General features: G+C 39.3%; 2 protein-coding genes across 2 annotated transcripts in view; both read left to right on the top strand.

The window, feature by feature from the left end:
- Positions 1–15,226, top strand: part of arhgap11a (Rho GTPase activating protein 11A) — a 27,867-nt gene extending 12,641 nt beyond the window's left edge. Inside the window, exons 4-12 of the mRNA XM_052153476.1 lie at positions 2,388–2,644; positions 2,810–2,973; positions 6,594–6,734; positions 6,860–6,934; positions 7,303–7,476; positions 7,598–7,727; positions 9,244–9,352; positions 10,349–10,493; positions 12,023–15,226. Coding sequence (XP_052009436.1) covers positions 2,388–2,644; positions 2,810–2,973; positions 6,594–6,734; positions 6,860–6,934; positions 7,303–7,476; positions 7,598–7,727; positions 9,244–9,352; positions 10,349–10,493; positions 12,023–13,389 — 2,562 coding nt within the window. The 3' untranslated portion in view covers positions 13,390–15,226. The remainder of the gene's footprint in view (positions 1–2,387; positions 2,645–2,809; positions 2,974–6,593; positions 6,735–6,859; positions 6,935–7,302; positions 7,477–7,597; positions 7,728–9,243; positions 9,353–10,348; positions 10,494–12,022) is intronic.
- A 6,877-nt stretch (positions 15,227–22,103) lies between these two features.
- On the top strand, positions 22,104–24,632 carry LOC127662372 (gremlin-1-like). The gene is made up of 2 exons (XM_052153505.1): positions 22,104–22,510; positions 23,373–24,632. The coding sequence occupies exons 1-2, from the start codon at positions 22,420–22,422 to the stop codon at positions 23,912–23,914; spliced, it is 633 nt and encodes a 210-aa protein (XP_052009465.1). The 5' UTR covers positions 22,104–22,419; the 3' UTR covers positions 23,915–24,632.
- Positions 24,633–25,169: the final 537 nt, after the last annotated feature.

Below are 25,169 nucleotides of genomic sequence, written 5' to 3'. Positions count from 1 at the left end.
GGTTGCTGGTTCGATCCCCACAGTCACCACCATTGTGTCATTGAGTAAGGCACTTAACTCCAGGTTGCTCCGGGGGGATTGTCCCCGTAATAAGTGCTTTGTATAATACATTGGTACTCAGAAGGTTGCTGGTTCGATCCCCACAGTCACCACCATTGTGTACTTGAGTAAGACACTTAACTCCAGGTTGCTCCGGGGGGATTGTCCCTGTAATAAGTGCACTGTATAATACATTGGTACTCAGAAGGTTGCTGGTTTGATCCCCACAGTCACCACCATTGTGTCCTTGAGTAAGACACTTAACTCCAGGTTGCTCCGGGGGGATTGTGCCTGTAATAAGTGCACTGTATAATACATTGGTAATCAGAAGGTTGCTGGTTTGATCCCCACAGTCACCACCATTGTGTCCTTGAGTAAGACACTTAACTCCAGGTTGCTCCGGGGGGATTGTCCCTGTAATAAGTGCTCTCTATAATACATTAGTACTCAGAAGGTTGCTGGTTTGATCCCCACAGTCACCATCATTGTGTCCTTGTAATAAGTGTAATAAGTGCACTGTATAATACATTGGTAATCAGAAGGTTGCTGGTTTGATCCCCACAGTCACCACCATTGTGTCCTTGAGTAAGACACTTAACTCCAGGTTGCTCCGGGGGGATTGTGCCTGTAATAAGTGCACTGTATAATACATTGGTAATCAGAAGGTTGCTGGTTTGATCCCCACAGTCACCACCATTGTGTCCTTGAGTAAGACACTTAACTCCAGGTTGCTCCGGGGGGATTGTCCCTGTAATAAGTGCTCTCTATAATACATTAGTACTCAGAAGGTTGCTGGTTTGATCCCCACAGTCACCATCATTGTGTCCTTGAGAAAGGCCCTTAACTCCAGGTTGCTCCGGGGGGATTGTCCCTGTAATAAGTGCTCTCTATAATACATTAGTACTCAGAAGGTTGCTGGTTTGATCCCCACAGTCACCATCATTGTGTCCTTGTAATAAGTGCACTGTAAGTCACTTTGGATAAAAGCGTCTGCCAAATGCATAAATGTAAATATATAAATATAAGCAAAACATTATTACAGGTCAAAAGAACATTTCTCAGTTGTTTCTTCAGTCAATTATTGTGAGATATGATGCATTAATACGGATTTGATGCTGTGGGGTTTTGACTCAGAAATAAAATCATACTTTATGATGATTTCTATCCTGATAAATCCACCACACAGGAAATAAATTAATTGCTTATTTTCACTCTTGTTGGTGAGGCAAGTGGCTTATTTTGGGCTTGTTTTTTCCAGACCTCTTGTGAGATCTGGCAGCACTGCAACAGGTATTTCTCCCACCCCTTAGCGCAGAATACTGACATTTAAAATAAGAATGTGATTGTTACTGACCCTGGCCTTTTTCTTTATTTTGGTAAATAAACTTAACCTTTTTCTATGGCCATTACGACATTTGTTTTCTTATTTTGATGCTTATGTTGGTCCCAAACTTGGGTCAGTAACGGTTATTAACCGTCCTTTTATATTTTGTTCTAACTGGTCACTATATGGAAATGAGACTTCTGAGCGGGAGCGAAAACTGAAAGTTTTTGCCAGAATGAACCGAAATGAAAAACATTTTATTTTTAGTCCCTGGTCCTGCGTTATGCTCCATATCTTTATTTTTTCTGGTTATCATCGGCTTGCACAATAAACTGCATCTAGGATTGTTTTATTTTGTAGTCTTGTAGCCTCTCTCTCTCTCTCTCTCTCTCTCTCTCTCTCTATATATATATATATGTACCAGTCATAGTGATGAAAGACATTCTATAAATCAATTTATAAAAACTATCTGCAGATTAATCAATTATCGGCCTTTTCCACCTCCGTAGCTCTAGTCTCGGCAAAATCCACAATCAGTCAACCTCTAGTCCAGACTTTGTTATATATCATGTTTATTCAAGCATTTGTGCCCAATTCACAGCTTAACGCCTATACGTCCCACAGCAGTCTCAACATCAGCTGTTGATCTATAGGGATTTATCAAGGTTAGATGATCAGATAAACGCATGATCGATCTTGGAGTTCATAAAATCACTGTTTCTTTAAACAGTTTAAATTGCACAAATATTTGAATTTGCATGACTGAAAATGTAAATATAAGAATGCAACATGCCATCTGCACTGCACACATGCATGAACTCGAATTTGTGAACTCTTCCAGCTTTATAGTAGATGTTTGTTCGAGCCTCATGGAGCATTTGGACACAGAGGGCCTCTTCAGAAAATCAGGCTCTGTTGTTCGGGTCAAGACCCTCCGGGTGAGTGATGACTTGAGTTTTATTTCCTGTAGAGACTTTGGCCGGTGGCATTATTTAACAATGTCTGTGCTGTTGTGACCCTGAAGGGCAAACTGGACCAGGGTGAGGACTGTCTGGCCACTGCTCTGCCGCTGGACGTCGCTGGACTTCTGAAACAGTTTTTCAGGGAGCTTCCCGAGCCAGTTCTGACCGTAGATCTGCACAGTGCTTTCCTGAAGGCCCAGGAGCTGCCCACCGAAGAGGAGAGGACCTCAACCACGGTTCTGCTGTCCTGTGTGCTGCCCGACAGGAATTTAAACACGCTGCGCTATTTCTGCAGTTTCCTGAAGAGTGTCTCTCAACGGTACGATGTGAAAAAGAGCAATTACTCTGTCTGACTTGAATCTGTTGTTATGCTAATTATGGCTCAGCGGTTTCTTTTGAGAAGTTGTTTAGCAGCAGGTGGTTTAACATGTGTAAAGTGTGTGTATTGCTCATTCAATCTGTGTGTATTGCTTGTTCCTTTCAGCTGTGCTGAGAATAAGATGGACAGCAGTAATCTCGCTGTCATATTTGCACCGAATCTCTTTCACTGTGGTGACGGCACAGAGAAACTGAGCAGCAGCACAGAGAAGAAACTAAAGCATCAGACAGCAGCTGTGCAGTGTCTCATAGACAACGCTCAACACTTAGGTACACATCACTTTACTGACTTATTATAAACCTGCTTTGTAGTGACGTACCGATCTACTGTATCGGCCAAACATCGGACATTGGCCGATTGAAATATGCGTCAGACAATCAGCCTAAAACTCCTGCTGTGTGAAAGAAAACATCTCTCGGTGTGGAATTACATTGAAATGGGTGACAAGGACAGGGTAGTTGTAATTTGTAAGATTTGCACAGGTGGAATTTTACAAGGTGAATCTACCGTTAACTTTTATAAAAATTTCGCCTTAAAGCTCAACACAGCAATGCATATGATAAGTTTGTTAAAGGAATAGAGAAAATTCTCTCATTTACTCACTCTCATGCCGTCCCAGATGTGTGTGACTTTCTTTCTTCAACAGAACGCAAATTAAGATTTTTAGAAGAATGTTTCAGCTCTGTAGGTCCATACAATGCAAGTGAATGGTGACCAGAACTTTGAAGCAGCATAAAAGTAATCCAGTGGTTTAATCCATGTCTTCAGAAGTGATATGATAGGTGTGGGTGAGAAACAGATCAATATTTAAGTCATTTTCTACTATAAATCTACACTTTCACTTTCACATAAGACTCCAGTGGTTTAATCCATGTCTTCAGAAGTGATATGATAGGTGTGGGTGAGAAACAGATCAATATTTAAGTCATTTTCTACTATAAATCTACACTTTCACTTTCACATAAGACTCCAGTGGTTTAATCCATGTCTTCAGAAGTGATATGATAGGTGTGGGTGAGAAACAGATCAATATTTAAGTCATTTTCTACTATAAATCTACACTTTCACTTTCACTTAAGACTCCAGTGGTTTAATCCATGTCTTCAGAAGTGATATGATAGGTGTGGGTGAGAAACAGATCAATATTTAAGTCATTTTCTACTATAAATCTACACTTTCACTTTCACATAAGACTCCAGTGGTTTAATCCATGTGATATGATAGGTGTGGGTGAGAAACAGATCAATATTTAAGTCGTTTTCTACTATAAATCTACACTTTCACTTTCACATAAGACTCCAGTGGTTTAATCCATGTCTTCAGAAGTGATATGATAGGTGTGAGTGAGAAACAGATCAATATTTAAGTCATTTTCTACTATAAATCTACACTTTCACTTTCACATAAGACTCCAGTGGTTTAATCCATGTCTCAGAAGTGATATGATAGGTGTGAGTGAGAAACAGATCAATATTTAAGTCATTTTCTACTATAAATCTACACTTTCACTTTCACATAAGACTCCAGTGGTTTAATCCATGTCTTCAGAAGTGATATGATAGGTGTGGGTGAGAAACAGATCAATATTTAAGTCATTTTCTACTATAAATCTACACTTTCACTTTCACTTAAGACTCCTGTGGTTTAATCCATGTCTCAGAAGTGATATGATAGGTGTGGGTGAGAAACAGATCAATATTTAAGTCATTTTCTACTATAAATCTACACTTTCACTTTCACATAAGACTCCAGTGGTTTAATCCATGTCTTCAGAAGTGATATGATAGGTGTGGGTGAGAAACAGATCAATATTTAAGTCATTTTCTACTATAAATCTACACTTTCACTTTCACATAAGACTCCAGTGGTTTAATCCATGTCTTCAGAAGTGATATGATAGGTGTGGGTGAGAAACAGATCAATATTTAAGTCATTTTCTACTATAAATCTACACTTTCACATAAGCTCCAGTGGTTTAATCCATGTCTTCAGAAGTGATATGATAGGTGTGGGTGAGAAACAGATCAATATTTAAGTCATTTTCTACTATAAATCTACACTTTCACTTTCACATAAGACTCCAGTGGTTTAATCCATGTCTTCAGAAGTGATATGATAGGTGTGGGTGAGAAACAGATCAATATTTAAGTCATTTTCTACTATAAATCTACACTTTCACATAAGCTCCAGTGGTTTAATCCATGTCTTCAGAAGTGATATGATAGGTGTGGGTGAGAAACAGATCAATATTTAAGTCATTTTCTACTATAAATCTACACTTTCACTTTCACATAAGACTCCAGTGGTTTAATCCATGTCTTCAGAAGTGATATGATAGGTGTGGGTGAGAAACAGATCAATATTTAAGTCATTTTCTACTATAAATCTACACTTTCACTTTCACTTAAGACTCCAGTGGTTTAATCCATGTCTTCAGAAGTGATATGATGGGTGTGGGTGAGAAACTCTTCTTGCAACCTGGTCTCATAGTGAAAACGTGACTATATACGTAGTAGTAGAAAAAGTATATACATATATAGTAGAAAACAACTTAAATATTGATCTGTTTCACACCCACACCTATCATATCACTTCTGAAGACATGGATTAAACCACTGGAGACTTGTGGATTACTTTTATGCTGCCTTTATGTGCTTTTTGGAGCTTCAAAATTCTGGTCACCATTCACTTGTATTGTATGGACCTACAGAGCTGAAATATTCTTCTAAAAATCTTAATTTGTGTTCTGCAGAAGAAAGAAAGTCAAACACATCTGGGATGACATGAGGGTGGGGTGAGTAAATGATGCTAAAATTTACATTTTTGGGTGAACTGTGCCTTTAAAGGTAAAACGGAAGCTGCTTCAGCTTTATCACAGTTCTGTTAATAGTGAAATCTTACTATTGAGAATTTATTTAATACAAGTTAATAATGTCCTTTTTGTCTCAGTGTTTTGTTTACAACTGAGACCAGTTACTCTGACTCATAGAAGACATGTAGAGGCATCTACATCTTAATCCTCAATTGAACGGTCCCGATATCGAATTATAAATCCAGAGATCTTTCTCTCTACACAATAAAAGTGAACCACCGCCACTATTCTTAAAAGACCTTACTGTTTTAGCACGTGTTCTTCAAATAAATGAAAATACTTGAAAATAGTATATATTATGCATGTAATCAATAAAGATGCAATAAAAAATATATATATGCAATTTCAAGCCCTTATATTTTTTGAATGAATACATGGATTTGTACCTTTTTTAATAAGCTAAAATTTGATAAATTATGAATATTTGCACATGTGCAATATTTCTAGATGCATTTAGTAAAATTCATATTTTTGTAATAGTTCCCATGTATAATTAACAGCATTAGTTGGTAGACAATTTCTTCCAAATGCAAGCAAAAGTGACATTATAAAAATGACATCTGTCAGAATCGAATCGGAATCAATATCTAGCCCTTTTTAATTATCCGTGACGTGAAACACGGTGACAAAGTAGAACCATCAAACTATCGGTATCGGCAAATGTTGTTCTAAATGATCCGATATTGGCATTGGCTCACAGAGATCGTGATACATGCATCGGGTGCGGTTTTGTTTGTTGGAGGCATTAGCGTAATATCTGTCACAACTGCTTAATTGTCAATCCTAATTTCTCCACTAGATGCCCACCAAAATGTAAATCCACAGAACATTTAACAGGGATTATTCTTTTTCCTGTTTGAACAAAATACCTTTTATAAAACGGATCGATGCAGCTCTAAAATCTTGATCTTAATGAATCTTGGATGAGACGTTCTAGCCATTATAAAAGAGCTGAACAATGTGACAGTACCTTCAGTTGAATGGGGAATGTTTTTATTGTCCTGTGCTTGTTTGTAGGTGTGGCTCCTCAGTTCCTGATAGAGAAGGTTCCGGCCATGTTGGGTTGTGATTATGGGATGTTCTCACCATCTACAGTGTCTCTAGAGGAGAGCAGCTCTCACTCTGACCTGAAGAAAAGCAACAGACGCAGTTTAGGAGGTGAGAACGGCCTTATAACAATATCCTCAATCAAGGGTTATAACCACATCAAGCTTGAGGAGAAACAGATATGGCTAATAATGATTTGAAGGCTTCTAGTTGAGTGGGTTTATCTTGTATTCCAGATGTGGTAAATGGAGCTCTGAATAAGTTTAAAACTAGTAGAACGCCAACAAATACGCCTCAATCTGACGGAGCAGGTGGGTAAATGTTCACATCTGTAAATGCAGTTCAGCTGCTCTGGAATCACATTAAAACTGCTGGAAGATATCTACTCTCATCCTTACTAATCAAACACTATCTTTAGGTCCTTTCTTCATTATTGACTTGGCTTTCTGTTGGCACATTGCTTTGCTGCATTACTCAAGTAGTTCCTGATGTGTTTGCTTTTGTACAAAGTTACTAGCTGCCATTTAAGACCGTCTCTCTCTGAAACGTTTGCTTTGAAATTGCTTGAGCTTCCTTCTCCTGGTTGAACGCATTGCCTGGCCACTTGCAACTAAAGAATAATGGGAAAATCCTACAGTAATAATGAGTAATCTCCATAACGAATTCTGTGTTTGTTCAGTGTTCTCCACGGCGACTCCAGTCATCATGACTCCAAACACGAAGCGGAAACTTCCTGTGGAGTCGGCACAGTCTCACGGGTTCTCCAATAAGAAACGGAGGTCTATCAAGAAGAACCTCGGCCTGGAGCTGCTGCCAAACGCTCTGTTTGGAGGAACATCTACACCAGGATCAGGTGAGTCATGTGACAGTTTGGAGCTTCAGGGCGGCTCATGTGCTTTCAGGAAGTAATTGGCGTACAAAACTCTCAGTGTAATGCGTAAGATTATCGTATCTTTGTTGTCATGTTTTCTCAGCACACAGTGCAGGAGGGGTTCTGGACTCGACTCACAACGGTTTTCTGTCTTCTGTGGGCAGAAACTCGCGTCTGTCCAGCAGTTCAGCGAGGAGGAAGAGCAAACGACTGAGAGATCGTAGTGTGAGCAGGTACAACAATCGCTCATTGTTCACTCAAAAATTATAATTCTATCATTTACTCACCCCTATGCAATCATATATATCTTTCTTTCTTCTGCGGAACACAAATGAAGATATTTTGATGGAGATATGAGGTGCTTTTATCCGTACAAAGCTCTATAAAGCTCATAAAGGTATTTCATACAACTCTGGAGGTTTAATCCATGTCTCTTGACGTTCACGAGAGAAACTTGTTTACGCATCCTCGTGCTCACGTGCATGTAAACGCAAGAACTTCCGGTCGTATTGCACACATGCCAGTCCTTGTGAAAAATGTATCTGCGTATCGGTCAAGCGCAAGGATATGTATACAAGCTTCTCTCGTGAACGTGCATAGGAGAACAGGGCAAAAGTGAACCGTTTTGGTAAAACAATGCACGTGAGAATTTCCTATGCGTGTGTCAGGGGTTTCGACACAAAAGTCTTCCGCATAGGATGCTGCTGTGCCTCCTTGGGAAGCTTCCTCGGTCCTAGCGGTGCATTTTGAGAATTAATATTTATTTAATGTGGCAGACTTCGGGGGTCTGGGTATCTCAGCGAGTATGAATCCAGGGCATGCTGAGTGACTCCAGCCAGGTCTCCTTAGCAACCAAATTGGCCCGGTTGCTAGGGAGGGTAGAGTCACATGGGGTAACCTCCTCGTGGTCACTATAATGTGGTTCTCACTCTCGGTGGGGCATGTGGTGAGTTGTGCGTGGATGCCGCGGAGAATAGCGTGAAGCCTCCACACGCACTACGTCTCCATGGTAACGCGCTCAACAAGTCACGTGATAAGATGCGCGGATTGACGGTCTCAGACGCGGAGGCAACTGAGATTCATCCTCTGCCTCCCGGATTGAGGCAAGTCACTACGCCACCACGAGGACTTGGGAGCGCATTGGGAATTGGGTGTTACAAATTGGGAAAAAAGTGGAGAAAATAAAAAAAATGATGGTCGGACTTCGATCAGTTTCCGGGTCACAGGCTTTCAGGAGCAAGGTAACGAGGATGCACAATTTAAGAAAGGAGAAGCAGCCTGAATTTTTGCTTCTTCTTTTTTCTCACCCAAACTGTTCGTATCGCTTCAGAAGACATGGATTAAACCACTCGTGTCGTATGGATTACCTTAATGATGCCTTTATGTCCTTTTTGGACCTTGAAAGTGTTGGACCCCATTTACTTACACGTTATATCTCTTTAAAAAAAAATCTTCATTTGTGTTTCTCAGAGGAAATATATGAGTTTGAGACAACATAATGGTGAGTAAATGATAGGATGATTATCATTTTTGGGTGTACTATTCCTTTTTTTGTGATAAATTAATCCAAATTCAAATTTGACCATGAATGTCATAAATAGATGCAACACAAAAAGCTTCAAGCAATAAATTGCATCAATTTCACATGTAACACATTTTCTTTGGCGTTGAAGTTTCTTTTGTTTACGTGGTGCTCGTCTCGGTGATGGGATCTCCCTATTCGTTAATGTACTTCTGTCTTGATTTCAGAGTTGAATTGGGGAAAGCAGGCTGTTTCTCTCCCAGAGTCCATAAGAAAGAGCCCATGAGGAAATCTCTGCGTCTGCGCTTCAGTCTGGGGAAATCCAGCCGAGAGTCTGTAAGTTCAGAAACATCATCATCTCTGGTCGCCTCCATCAGAGACTCCAATCCAACCGCTTAACAACCAATCAGTGCTATGCAACAGTGATTTGCATGACGGTGCTGTCTAATTGCTTATGTAATAAATATTCATGTATGAATAATATAGCACTTTTAAGAAATAATGTTATTTGAATTCTGGACTTGTTATATTCTATTGACTAGTCCTAAATACTGTGAGCACTCCTTCAGTTTTGTCTCTTTCACCATCTAGTGGCAGTTTAATGTAGGTACACATGCTGCTATGAGTGGAGAATATATAGTCGTCCACAACACTACATTCTAGTTAGACATCCAGAAATATTGTGCACTCAATTTCAATGTTATAAAATACATGTATTAATCAAAGAGGTTTTAAGGTATTCTTTTCACAGTCTTTGTTTTGAGGGTTATGAAAGAATAGAAAAGACACATGTTAGCTGAAATCTCATTGATATAGAGGATAAACATGGAAATGGTGCTTTAAGATGTTTTAGGGATCAAGAAAATATAATTTTACACTTGTTAACAATCACTAAGTTAATATATATATATATATATGTATGTATTGTGACGTTTGTGTAATTGTGTGTAATAATTTTTGTGTGTTGCACATATTGCACAATGCTGTAACATTGTGACTTTTGGAGGGTAAATATCTATATTTTTATCTAATAAGCTTATATTACTAAAAGAATTGTGGGGTAATAAAATGCTTTAATAACAAATGAATATTAATACTATTATTAACAGTTTTATTTTCATAATTAAAATGTGTATTTGTAGTGTTACTGACATGGTCATTATATTATGCATGTATATATGCTCGGAAATAAAAAAGATTATTGACCAGAAACTCTTTTACTGGCGGTATTTATTTCAGTAAAGGGTTCAAACAGTTCCTCGTAATTTAACGCAACAGACATGAATCAGACCATAACAAAAGAATAAAAAGCAGGTGCCTCTATTTCAACAGAACGTCAATACACATTCACAACTGGGGCCAAAGGGGTCAGAGGTCATAGGGTGGCGCCTAGCAACACAAGAGAGCTGCACCGGTTTTATCTTCACCGCGGAGTCTCCGTTTAGTCCGGCTGTTTTAAACAAGAGTCCCACAAAAGGTCAGTACCAATATTCATGCTTCAAACTACCCTACAGGTTGAATTTAAGGCAACATATGGAATAGCCATTGCATGTTAAGTAACATTCAAGTCCCTCGTTTTTAAAAAACAAAACGCTTTGACAGTCAAGCGCTTATAGAAGTCAACTGGTAACCCACCTGTTTCCATTATGAGCTCACAATGGTTTGGGTTTTTTATTAACTGAGGGATGATTAGAAATTATTTTCTATCAGATGCTGCGAGTAGAACTTAATTTGTATGGAACCTGCAATATTCCTGTAGAATATGTATTTCTCAATTATTTATTTTCTCTCCAATTTGTAACGGCCAATTCCCAACGCGCTGTAAGTCCTCGTGGTGGCGTAGTGACTCGCCTCAATCCGGGTGGCGGAGGACAAATCTCAGTTGTCTCCGCATCTGAGACCGTCAATCCGCCCATCTTATCATGTGACTTGTTGAGCGTGTTACCATGGAGACGTAGCGCGTGTGGAGGCTTCACGCTATTCTCCGCAGCATCAACGCACAACTCACCACGCGTCCCACCGAGAGAGAGAACCACATTATAGTGACCACGAGGAGGTTACCCCATGTGACTCTACCCTCCCTAGCAACCGGGACAATTTGGTTGCTAAGGAGACCTGGCTGGAGTCACTCGCCACACGCCCCACCGAGAGCGAGAACCACATTATAGTGACCACGAGGAGGTTACCCCATGTGACTCTACCCTCCCTAGCAACCGGGACAATTTGGTTGCTTAGGAGACCTGACTGGAGTCACTCACCACACGCCCCACCGAGAGCGAGAACAACATTATAGTGACCACGAGGAGGTTACCCCATGTGACTCTACCCTCCCTAGCAACCGGGACAATTTGGTTGCTAAGGAGACCTGGCTGGAGTCACTCGCCACACGCCCCACCGAGAGCGAGAACCACATTATAGCAACCACGAGGAGGTTACCCCATGTAACTCTACCCTCCCTAGCAACTGGGACAATTTGGTTGCTAAGGAGACCAGGCTGGAGACTCCCTCCTAGGGGTTTTAATAGTGGCAGGTTTTGATTTATGAGTAAAATCAGGACTGTGGTTCAAATTATTTGGAGACTTTTTACGTTTTGTTCCAGTTTTGTTCCTACTTTAGTTTTTTTTAAAACACATGTTGCTATCATAATGCTAACTAAGGATAACAACTCCCATCAGCACATGAGCTACTTGCTTTACGAACAACTGTTGTAAAAAATTTAGCGACGGGTTAGCAACATGCGTTTTTAAAATCGACAATTGAGTCATGACAGTGTCATTTATGTTCTAGAACAAAACGTGAAAGTCTCTTCAAGTCATTTTAACCACAAATCACACTTCTAAAAACAAATTTCTGCGGGGAACTCATGGCAAATTATCTTTCTGGGTTTGTCTACGAATTGACGTCATGGCTGAACAGCTCTATAGCATTTCATGTTGACTTTAAAGCTGTTTTCTTTATGCTTCATTTGACATAATTGCCTTTATTTTGTCCATGTTTGTTTCACAGGCTCCAAGTTTATCAGTAAATCTGAGGATAACCTGCTGACGCCTCAGTGTGATTATATAAACCACAGGAGCTTGTGGAGTGGAGACACTCCTGATGTAGCTCCAACCTTCACCACAGATTCATTCTCTGACACACCCATGAGCGTCTGTCCAAAGATCATCTGCCGCTCTGAGCCCGCCATCGTAGTGAGCAAACCTCCCATAGTCGGCATTATTCCCAAAACCCTTTGTTGTGCCTCGAGCGAGAGCAGCGGCTCGGATTCATTCAGCGAGGAGCGATCTCACACTGGGCCAACTCTACTGAAAATGAAACAAGCTTTTGGTGAGTCTGGCAGTGATCTTCAGAGCATCATCAAAGACCAGAGCGAAAATCCCAAGGACAAACCACAAGACAACATTGGTGCAACATCTGAGGCGGTTTCTTCTGAGGTGACCACAGAAACCTCACACAAATCAATGGAAAGTTCTAGCAAATGCATGGCGGAGGATCACAATGTGACGTTTGGGCAGCTTGAGATGATTCCTTTGTCGCCTCTACACATAGATAGTGCTCTGTTTGATACTGAAGCCAGAGAGCAGGTTGAGATCACCCACAACGGTTGTCTTTGTCTTGAAAATGAAGGCAGAGGTTTCTTAAAAGAGGCCACGGCGCGTTCTGGAGATTGCAGTCATCTCATCGATGCTTTAGACATCCAAAGTCCAGCGGCCTTCAGACTGGACACGTCCATCAGGGTTCAATCGACCCCATACCCAGCAAGAACGCAAGGGAAAGTCAATACGCCCCTGCCAAGTGAATTTAAAGAGTCTGCAAGCGACTTCGCCGATTGTCCTCAATATCAAGAAGACGAGCCACAGAACTCTCCAAATGCCGCTGAAATGCGCCGAAGGAAAGTTGCGGATCAGATTAAACTTTTCAACATGATGACACTCGATTCACCCAAAGCCAAAGTGGTCCGATCTCCTCTGAAGTTCCAGCGTACGCCCGTTCGGCAGTCCGTGAGGAGGATAAACTCTTTGCTTGGAGACAGGAAAGACGTTAGGATGGGCTGGTGTGCCAGTCAAAGCACCGCCGTGCCAAAGTCTGTGAGTTTAGAGAGCGGTTTGTGCACTCAAACCACATCCTCAAAACCCAAACCTCCAGTTCCTCCCAAAAAACACTGCGCTGTCAAACATACCCCACTAGAAGATGTCACCAATACGGTGTCAAAAGCAAACCATGATGCCTTCTCTGCAAATAAGAGTGCTGCAACTGTATTTCCCAAGTCTGTCTGTCTAGCAGAACAAGATTCAAGTCGCTATCGAGGTTCTCCCAAAAACCCGCTTACAGATGGAAAACTTCTGTCAGCGATGAAGCCCATTGACCTGTAGTAATAATGTCTTCTACAGGTGCTTTCGTAATTTGAAACTCTTGTATTCAGGGGTCTTAATTTATTTTACTAGTGAGAGCATTGATTGTCTGAAAGGTAAAGAGCCCTTTACAGGACAAGGAATTTCTTTGCTGAACTAGTTTTGTGTTCCCTCACAATTATTTTGAGTTCCCTTTCAATACAATCCATTCCTTACCAAATGTAACCATTGTTTTGTTACCATGGTTATACCATGTTCAAGTTTACCATGGTTATATTATAGTATACTGTATGTTGTAAAGCCATATTTACCATGGTTTTACTACAGTAATACCATGGTTTTAAAACCACAAAAATGGTTGCTTCTGTCACGGTTACTGCCGCTTTGGTTCATTTTCATATAGGCTTGTTTATTGGTGGAAATGGTTTAAACCAAGTGTGCCGCACAAGCCCTCAAAAGTGAAGCCAAAACGTCTCGATCGCCCCCCGGTGGCTGGTCCTAGTATAGGTCATAAGCCCCGCCTCCCCATGTTATTCAACGGGACGTGAGACCAACTAAACTATTAAATTACACTTCACATATCTTTTTTCCAAAGATAGTTTCTGTCATTTACTGTCGTTTCTATCACGTTGATGTCATTTCAAGTGTTTGTTTTCAAAATAAGTTTGTTTTTAGTTATTTGATGCTATAAAAACGCTGCTGTGACATCATGATTGACAGCTGTGATTGACAGGTTCTCACTGAAGTAGTCACTGAAGCACCAACTGACTTTTTTCGATCTTCGGAGGACTGAGGAGATTGGAGCTTTAAATTTAATATCTACATTTCTATAATTAATTATTTCATAAGTCAAAAGGGGTGTGTGCTTGCGATTGATTCAGCGAGAGTGAGGGCGGAGCCTTGATTTCGCGGCTTTACTTCCTGCTCACTACTGCGCAGGTCTGGTCCCGAAATCGCAACTGCGCAGACTCAAGTCCCAAGATGTCAGCGCCATATCGGGACACTGGCGGCTTCAGTTCTCACCAATGGGAAAGAGCGAAGGGGCGTCGGCCATCTTTTTTGACAGTCTATGGTTAAAACCAAATGCTGCTTGTACTACAAACTACCCTTGGTGTTGCTATAGTAGAGCTGTAGTAAACAGGTTTTGTGGCAGAACTTTTGATTTTTATTGTCATATGTTTGGTTTTCCTGTATATTGTAAATGGTCAAATTTGTCGTTATGTTTGAACAAATACCATAGTTTAATTATTAAAACCATGGTTAATTTCTGTAATGGATGGATAAAGCTATTGCAAGGGAACGCAGAACTAGTCCTCTAAGGGCCTTCGTAAGGAGGTGCATGATTGATCAGAAAACATATTTTTTGTTTCATATCAAACTTGTTTTTATTTTCTATTTTCAGTTTGATCATTCCATCGGTTGTTTTGGATTTCAGGGTCATCGTAGTTTAAGTCGTATATACGAGACACAAATGTACGAGCAACAAAGACTTTCTGAACCAGTTGTAACATATAACTGCACTTTGTCTTAAAATATTCTCCATTGTTTGAGTATCTGGTGGTTTGGAAAGTGAAAAGACGAGTCGGAGAAAGTGTGAAGTGATGCAAGAATAGTTTATGGCTGTATTTAGAGTAAAAATGGATGTCTGTACATTAGATTGGAAAATGTTGGTTATTAGAAAAGTGTCTAATTTAGTTTTTTATTTATATTTTATTCAAAACTTGTTAAGGCCTTAAAAAAAGAACCTTCTCATGGAAATGTGTGAATATGTCAAACAGTATTATAGCATATATAATGTGTCATATCAATGCTATAATTATTTTCATTCATTTGTAAACTCATGTTTCTTAATTTGTGACTGGATATGAAGTTGCCAAACTAAACTTTTTGTTTTGTTAAATTGCTGTTTTGAAGTTGCTTTTTTCACCACCTGGTGGCGCACTTTGTTTTTACAGGGCTGCGCTTTGGTATTAAGTTTAATGGTCTACACTTACATCACATTATTAAATGTCAATTTAAAGGAAAACTGCAAACGTGACAAATTCGCACACAATTGTGATCAAGACGTCAGAAATACACTTCATTAATGGCTTAATGTAGAAGCTGTAAAAAGTCCTTAAAGCAGCCTCACTGATAGATTAGATTTAGACAGGTCTAATGTAATCACAGGCAGTGATATATACAGTTTTGCATGTGTGACAGGAATACACTCACACATTCCCGATTAATGTCTCTGGCTGCTCAAATGCACAATGAACAGCAGCTGTCAATAAACAATATGGCAATTGTTTACAGTGAGCACATATGTACAGTCATTTACAGACAGTTTACAGCACCAAATCACATAAAACACCTTTAAAAAAACATCAGAGAAAACTGAGGTCGATTGGAATGGATGCTGAGTTTCTGAAAAGGTTAAAGGGACAGTTCACCCAAAAATGTTAATTGTCTCATCATTTACTCACCCTCACGCCATCCCAGATGTGTGTGACTTTCTTTCTTCTGCAGAACACAAATGAATGTTTTTAGAAGAATATTTCAGCTCTGTAGGTCCATACAATACAAATGAATAGTGGCCAGAACTTTGAAGCTCCAAAAAGCACATAAAGGCAGCATAAAAGTAATCTATAAGCCTTCAGGGGGTTTTCAAACTTTTTTGTGTCAAGGACCCCCAAATTTGATGACCCCCTGTGTGATAAAACTATTAAACATGATATTATGCAGGTTTGCAAAATTAAATAATTGGAATTTATATTGTACTGAAGCCAAAATAATTCATTTTTATTAAGTTGACAGTGTATCTTTCTTGTGCTGGAGTAATTTTAGATGTATAAAGCCAAAGAGAAACAGTAAATGAAAAAATATATTATTTAAAAATGATAATTGTAATTAATATTAAATTATATATATAATTTGTGAAAAGCACTATATAAATTAATTAGCAAAAATATTCAAAACAAATTTCAAAGCTGCTTTACAGAGTATAGTGCATTACAAATAAGATGTATTACTATAATATATGAAATTACAGTATATACCAGTATATAATAATATTTGTATTTCTTGCTATGGCTGTCAATATGAAAAGAAAAACGTGTGATTAACGATTTCAGTTAGATTTAATGTTATGTAAATTATATGATATAATGTCAAGATTTTAACACTTTGTTTTCTCAGAAATATTTTGTGGACCCCCTAGCACTCCCTTGCGGCCCCCTGGGAGTCCCCGGACCCCAGTTTGAAAACCCCTGGTTTAATCCATGTCTTCAGAAGTGATATGACGGGAGAAATAGTTCAATATTTAAGTTCATTTTAACTATAAATCTCCACCTTTGACCAGCCCCGGCCAGTAGGTGGCGATATGCACAAACAATGTGAATCGCCAAAAACAGCAGAAGCAGAATGTGGAATTGAAAGGGTGTTTCTCAATCCTAAGAACACAGAGAACGGACTTGCGTTCTTATGAAGAACAGTCTTGCCAAGCTAACTTGGAAGAACGAATTTGGAAGGACGACACAGAAAGCATCTATTGCGAGCTTTGAGATCTTCCTGTTGTGTAGGAACATCCTCGAAATAAAGGACACATCCGGGTAACTTCCTGCGTTCTCAGTACTTGCCTTCTTGAGGATTGGAATCGAACTTCGGCAGTGGATGATGACATAGAACGAGTCCACGAGAACGAAAAAAACACAAAAGAGCGAGTTCGTGGACTTGTCCTACGACAAATTTTTTATTTTTGAGAAACAGCCATAGATTGTAAAAAATGAGTTAAATATTGATCTGTTTCTCACCCACACCTATCATATCACTTCTGAAGACATGGATTAAACCACTGGAGTCTTATGTGAAAGTGAAAGTGTAGATTTATAGTAGAAAATTACTTAAATATTGATCTGTTTCTCACTCACACCTATCATATCACTTCTGAAGACATGGATTAAACCACTGGAGTCTTATGTGAAAGTGAAAGTGTAGATTTATAGTAGAAAACGACTTAAATATTGATCTGTTTCTCACTCACACCTATCATATCACTTCTGAAGACATGGATTAAACCACAGGAGTCTTATGTGAAAGTGAAAGTGTAGATTTATAGTAGAAAACGACTTAAATATTGATCTGTTTCTCACTCACACCTATCATATCACTTCTGAAGACATGGATTAAACCACTGGAGTCTTATGTGAAAGTGAAAGTGTAGATTTATAGTAGAAAATGACTTAAATATTGATCTGTTTCTCACCCACACCTATCATATCACTTCTGAAGATATTGATTAAACCACTGGAGTCTTATGTGAAAGTGAAAGTGTAGATTTATAGTAGAAAATGACTTAAATATTGATCTGTTTCTCACTCACACCTATCATATCACTTCTGAAGACATGGATTAAACCACTGGAGTCTTATGGATTACTTTTATACTTATTTTTTTTATTTTCTCCCCAATTTGTAACGCCCAATTCCCAATGCGCTCTAAATCCTCGTGGTGGTGTAGTGACTCAACTCAATCCGGGTGGTGGAGGACGAATCTCAGTTCGTGTCGACCTTCGTGTCTGCCACTGTCAATCCGCGCATTTTATCATGTGACTTGTTGAGCGTGTTACCGTGGAGACGTAGCGCGCGCGGAGGCTTCACGCTATTCTCCGCGGCATCCACGCACAACTCACCACAAGCCCCACCGAGAGCGAGAACCACATTATAGTGACCACGAGGAGGTTACCCCATGTGACTCTACCCTCCCTAGCAACCGGCCCAATTTCGTTGCTAAGGAGACCCGGCTGGAGTCACTCACCACACCCTGGATTCAAACTCGCGACTCCAGGTGTGATAGTCACCGTCAATACTCGCTGAGATACCCAGGCCCCGTATTTTGTTATTTTTTAAGATTTTAAGTTCTGGTCAGCATTCACTTACATTGTATGGACCTACAGAGCTGAAATATTCTTCTAAAAACCTTCATTTGTGTTCTGCAGAAGAAAGTCATACACATCTGGGATGGCATGAGAGTGAGTAAATGATGACAGAATTGTCATTAATTTGTGAACTGTCCCTTTAATGGTAATTCAATTAGCATTACATTAAAATCAAAGGAGTAGTTCACGCAAAATTAAACTTCTGCCTTTACTCATCCGCTTCATTTGTCGTTTCAAACTCGATGTAAAATCAAAATGTTTTCAAAAATGTCCACAGTTACGACTTTATTTCTCAGCCAGTGTGCTGTTTCTAAATAAAGTCAGAATTATGAGATATGAAGTCAGCATTACCTTTTTAATTGTTTTATCCCATGGCGGGGCTTCAACCCTAATATCTTATAATATCTGCTTACCTTAGTCGCTGCGTTTAATAGCTGTGTATAAACGCGCATTTGATCACCACAGGCTTCGGACACAGAAATTCGCGCTCTTTCGCAATTTAAAATTAACCGTCATTCTGACACCAACTCACTAACTGACATTCTTTGACATACTGACATGGAGCTTTTCTCAATAAATAATTTCTTCTAAATGTGCGATTATTGTAAATTGATTTGATAACGATTTGACTTTATAATGAAAAAGAAAATGATGTGTATATTTAACCGAGATTACTCATTACAATTATTGTACAATCATTTAAATTAGCCACAGCACATTTTGGAAGACAAAAACTTTCTGAAACTTGTTGTTCAGTTTTCAAAAAAGGGTTTTCTAAATCAGATATTGATTGACACGGACACACATTCAAAACCATAACATTTAATTAACCTTAAGGGAACGTTAGGGGAACTATTGTGTACATACTAAACCTACATTTCTATTTTCATAAAAAAAAAATGTAATCACTGCCCCTAACCACATCCTCCACAGTTTTAGCAATAAATGTGTTGAGTTAATATGCGTTACTAATACAAATTCTATATCCTTTCTTATATGCTCAAATAAGAACTTATCTGACCCATGACTTAATAAAAATACATAATTTATATGTTAAAAATATATTTATTTAAATTTGTTCGATTATTTGTCTTCTTTATCTTATTTATGTATGGATGGATTATACATATTTATTTATATTTTTCCCCCTTTTCACCTGTACTTATGATTGTATTCATACATTGTTTGATCTTAATGAACATTTATATAGGAAAAAAAAACACAGTTTTACCACCATTTGTGGACTTTTCAGATGGTCCCTTACCACACCCTCCGCAGATTTAGCACGTTTTAGCACAATGTGTGGACTTTTCAGATGGTCCCTTACCACACCCTCCACAGTATTAGCATGTTTTAACACAATGTGTGGACTTTTCAAATTGTCCCTTACCACACCATCCACAGATTTAGCACGTTTTAGCACAATGTATGGACTTTTCAGACGGTCACTTACCACACCCTCCGCAGTATTAGCACGTTTTAACACAATGTGTGGACTTTACAGACGGTCCCTTACCACACCCTCCACAGTATTAGCACGTTTTAACACAATGTGTGGACTTTTCAGATGGTTCCTTCCAACACCCTCTGCAGAATTAGCACGTTTTAGCACAATGTGTGGATTTTTCAGATGGTTCCTTACCACACCCTCCGCAGTATTAGCACGTTTTAACACAATGTGTGGACTATACAGACCGTCCCTTACCACACCCTCCACAGTATTAGCACGTTTTAACACAATGTGTGGACTTTACAGACGGTCCTTTACCACACCCTCCACAGTATTAGCACGTTTTACCACAATGTGTGGACTTTACAGACGGTCCCTTACCACACCCTCCACAGTATTAGCACGTTTTAGCACAATGTGTGGATTTTTCAGATGGTTCCTCACCACACCCTCCGCAGTATTAGCACGTTTTAACACAATGTGTGGACTATACAGACCGTCCCTTACCACACCCTCCACAGTATTAGCACGTTTTAACACAATGTGTGGACTTTACAGACGGTCCTTTACCACACCCTCCACAGTATTAGCACGTTTTACCACAATGTGTGGACTTTACAGACGGTCCCTTACCACACCCTCCACAGTATTAGCACGTTTTAACACAATGTGTGGACTTTACAGACGGTCCCTTACCACACCCTCCACAGTATTAGCACGTTTTAACACAATGTGTGGACTTTACAGACGGTCCCTTACCACACCCTTCACAGTATTAGCACGTTTTAACACAATGTGTGGACTTTACAGACGGTCCCTTACCACACCCTCCACAGTATTAGCACGTTTTAACACAATGTGTGGACTTTACAGACGGTCCCTTACCACACCCTTCACAGTATTAGCACGTTTTAACACAATGTGTGGACTTTACAGACGGTCGCTTACCACACCCTCCGAAATATTAGCACGTTTTAACACAATGTGTGGACTTTACAGACGGTCCCTTACCACACCCTTCACAGTATTAGCACGTTTTAACACAATGTGTGGACTTTACAGACGGTCCCTTACCACACCCTCCGCAGTATTAGCACGTTTTACCACAATGTGTGGATTTTTCAGATGGTTCCTTACCACACCCTCCGAAATATTAGCACGTTTTAACACAATGTGTGGACTTTACAGACGGTCCCTTACCACACCCTCCGCAGTATTAGCACGTTTTAGCACAATGTGTGGACTTTACAGACGGTCCCTTACCACACCCTCCACAGTATTAGCACGTTTTAGCACAATGTGTGGACTTTACAGACGGTCCCTTACCACACCCTCCGCAGTATTAGCACGTTTTAACACAATGTGTGGACTTTACAGACGGTCCCTTACCACACCCTCCGCAGTATTAGCACGTTTTAACACAATGTGTGGACTTTACAGACGGTCCTTTACCACACCCTCCACAGTATTAGCACGTTTTACCACAATGTGTGGACTTTACAGACGGTCCCTTACCACACCCTCCACAGTATTAGCACGTTTTAACACAATGTGTGGACTTTACAGACGGTCCCTTACCACACCCTCCACAGTATTAGCACGTTTTAACACAATGTGTGGACTTTACAGACGGTCCCTTACCACACCCTCCACAGTATTAGCACGTTTTAGCACAATGTGTGGACTTTACAGACGGTCCCTTACCACACCCTCCACAGTATTAGCACGTTTTAACACAATGTGTGGACTTTACAGACGGTCCCTTACCACACCCTCCGCAGTATTAGCACGTTTTAACACAATGTGTGGACTTTACAGACGGTCCTTTACCACACCCTCCACAGTATTAGCACGTTTTACCACAATGTGTGGACTTTACAGACGGTCCCTTACCACACCCTCCACAGTATTAGCACGTTTTAACACAATGTGTGGACTTTACAGACGGTCCCTTACCACACCCTCCACAGTATTAGCACGTTTTAACACAATGTGTGGACTTTACAGACGGTCCCTTACCACACCCTTCACAGTATTAGCACGTTTTAACACAATGTGTGGACTTTACAGACGGTCCCTTACCACACCCTCCGCAGTATTAGCACGTTTTACCACAATGTGTGGATTTTTCAGATGGTTCCTTACCACACCCTCCACAGTATTAGCACGTTTTAACACAATGTGTGGACTTTACAGACGGTCCCTTACCACACCCTCCGCAGTATTAGCACGTTTTAGCACAATGTGTGGAATTTTCAGACGGTCCCTTACCACACCCGCCACAGTATTAGCACGTTTTAGCACAATGTGTGGAATTTTCAGACGGTCCCTTACCCACCATAGGCACATTTTTCAACTTATGTCAAGGTTAAATTGGCATCTGGAACGATTTCACCGTGACGGAATCTGATCAGTTTAAATACGGGAAAAATCACGTCCCGTGTTGATTCTATTCATCAATAATTTGACCAATTGGTGTACGTGTGGCTCAGAACATGTCATTCAAGAGTCAGATGTTCTCCCAAAAAGTGTCCTACAACAGTTCTCTAGAGGTTTGGATAGACAGACAGATATGTCCCTCCTCGCCTGTCTGTCTGTCTCTCTATCTGTCTGTCTGCAGTGGGTCCGAGGGGGCGGATTATAGCTTTGATTTTCCTGGACTATGTCTTGCCAATAATGTGGAGAGATGTGCACACAAACAGAAGACAGTCGTGTGGGACAGATAACAGCTCCTCTGCTTTACCAACTTCATCTAAAGTTTCCAAATACACTGACAGGTGAGACATCTTTACACATTTACGGGGTTTTGGCGCAGGTGTTCATTCTTTGCTAGTCGGTTATAATTTAATCTGAGGATGAATCTTATATATACAGGACTTCGTTTGAGATTTATTGTATTATTTCCATTCAGTTCTAAAGATATATCCACTCAAATGCGCTTCTGGATCAACAAATAAGGAGTGAGAGACTGAAAGAATCGACGCATGAAATCTTTTCGCACGACCGATTCTTCAAACGGCGAGATTTGACCAAGACAGTCGATATTAATCATTGTTTTTGTAAGGCGAATGTTAGATTTGAATATTTGGAAAGCCCCAAAAATTACCATGTGTTTGAGCTTCCATGTTTATTTGGACTTGGTTTCGTTGTAAATAAATACTCTGGTATGGGATTAATTTAGTATCATAATCGCGTATAAAGATCGTATATATGGAAATATCGGCCATATTTGAATATCCTCATTTTGGATCAAACGACTAAATGTATATGTAAATATTCAAATTTTTTGGTAGTATTTTGAAATGTGTTCCATATATGTACAAGTATGTCACTTTTTCAGATCAGTAAAAAACATACATGAACATATATGTGTGTTTTTAGTGTTTTACATAAATCAGATTTCTGTGTGAGATGGGTAATATCAAAATACCATTTTAATATCTGATGCCATCAGCATTTTTTGCAAGAGTGCTTAAAATTGTGTGAAACACAGAAACCAGTTGAAACAATCTCGAATTGATGGCCATATTGTAGATTAATGTATATTATATATGTGTGTGTGTGTGTGTGTGTGTGTGTGTGTTATAATGAAATATGTTTGTGAAATTTCTTGAATAATCTCTGGTTTCCTCTCTACAGTTATGATGGCTATTTCCACCCGGATCTTGTGTTCGATTCTTTTATTTTGGATTCTTCTCTCGACTCCAACCGAATCCAAACGGAACCGCAGTGCGATTCCACATCCAAACAAGAACAATCCGAACGAGTCGGACCAGCACCCTCATCAGGGTGCTTCGGAACCCCGAGGGAGAGGCAGAGGCTCGTCCGGTTCCGCGGAAGAGGTTTTGGAGTCCAGCCAAGAGGCGTTACACGTCACCGAGCGCCGGTACCTGAAACGGGACTGGTGTAAAACTCAACCGCTCAAACAGACGATTCACGAGGAGGGCTGCATCAGCCGAACCATCATCAACCGCTTCTGTTATGGCCAGTGTAACTCGTTTTACATCCCCAGACATGTCCGGAGGGAGGAAGGCGCGTTTCAGTCCTGTTCGTTCTGTAAACCCAAACGATTCAGCACTATGACTTTCACCCTAAACTGCCCCGACCAACAACCCCCGACCCGAAAGAAGCGCGTCCAGCGGGTCAAACAGTGCCGCTGTATCTCCATTGATCTGGACTGACACAAGTTCTGTTTATTTATACTGACGGATCCATGAAAACAGAGTCATTTCAGTAAGAGCTCATGAGTATTAAACAAATTGTATTTGCTGAAACTAGTTAAAGAGGTTCAGAGAGTCGTGCGAAAAAATATGACCAAAATCTGTCACCATTACAACACATATACAACATCAATCAAACGTTCGGACACTCGTTATTTATTACTACTGTTTTCAACACCATCTTAGAATAATAGCAAAGTCATCAAAACTATGAAATAACACAAATGGATGTAGAAACATAAATGTTGGAGCTTCACATTAGTGGCATTGCTGGACACTTGTTGACTTGTTACTACATTAATTAAATTGGGAATTTTGTAAAGAAATTCAAACGTTTATACTTTATCCACAAAACTCATTTCAAGCATTTTTGAGATCATGAGAAAAATTAATTCAGTCAAATGTATCCAAGGTTGCTGGTGTTTATGGGTAGCGGTCTAAAAAATGTAAATGTAATTTTAAATGTAATTTCATTTTAACAATTTAACAATTAAATTTAACAATTTAACAAAAGTTTAAGATCACTTATGAAAATGCTTCAATTTTGCATTTATCGAATTTAATATATTTTTTTCTTTTTATAATTGTATTATCAACGGAATATTTGGAAATTGATAAAAAATTTTACGTAATTTTTACATTTAATTTAACAATTAATTTTCACAATTCATTTGGGTGTGCCCCCAAATTAACTGTGAAATGTAATTGTTAAATTGTTAAATTAAATGTAAAAATTACGTAAAAATTTGTATCAATTTCCAAATATTCCGTTGATAATACAATTATAAAAGAAAGAAAAAATAATTACATTCGATAAATGCAAAATTAAAAAAAAATCATAAGTGGTCTTAAACTTTTGTTAAATTGTTACATTTAATTGTTAAAATGAAATTACATTTAAAATTACATTTACATTTTTTCCAAAAGTTTAAGACCACTTCTGATTTTTTTTTAATTTTGCATTTATCAAATGTAATTATTTTTTTTCTTTTATAATTGTATTATCAACGGAATATTTGGAAATCGATACAAATTTCATGTAAAAAATAAATAGCGTTAACGACAGCATGCACTGGAGCGAAACCGAATGATCATGTGCAAGGAAATCAGTACAAAAATCAATGTCACAAATCTGATGCGTGACCTAGAAATATTTCATAATCTTGCATTTTTATTACATCATCATAACGTTTCTTTGTTTTCAATTTTTCAAAAT

This window comes from Xyrauchen texanus, chromosome 22 (assembly GCF_025860055.1).
Source record: "Xyrauchen texanus isolate HMW12.3.18 chromosome 22, RBS_HiC_50CHRs, whole genome shotgun sequence".
Lineage (NCBI taxonomy): Eukaryota > Metazoa > Chordata > Actinopteri > Cypriniformes > Catostomidae > Xyrauchen > Xyrauchen texanus.
Note: the sequence above shows the minus strand (reverse complement) of the source record. Positions and strands in the feature narration are given on the sequence as shown.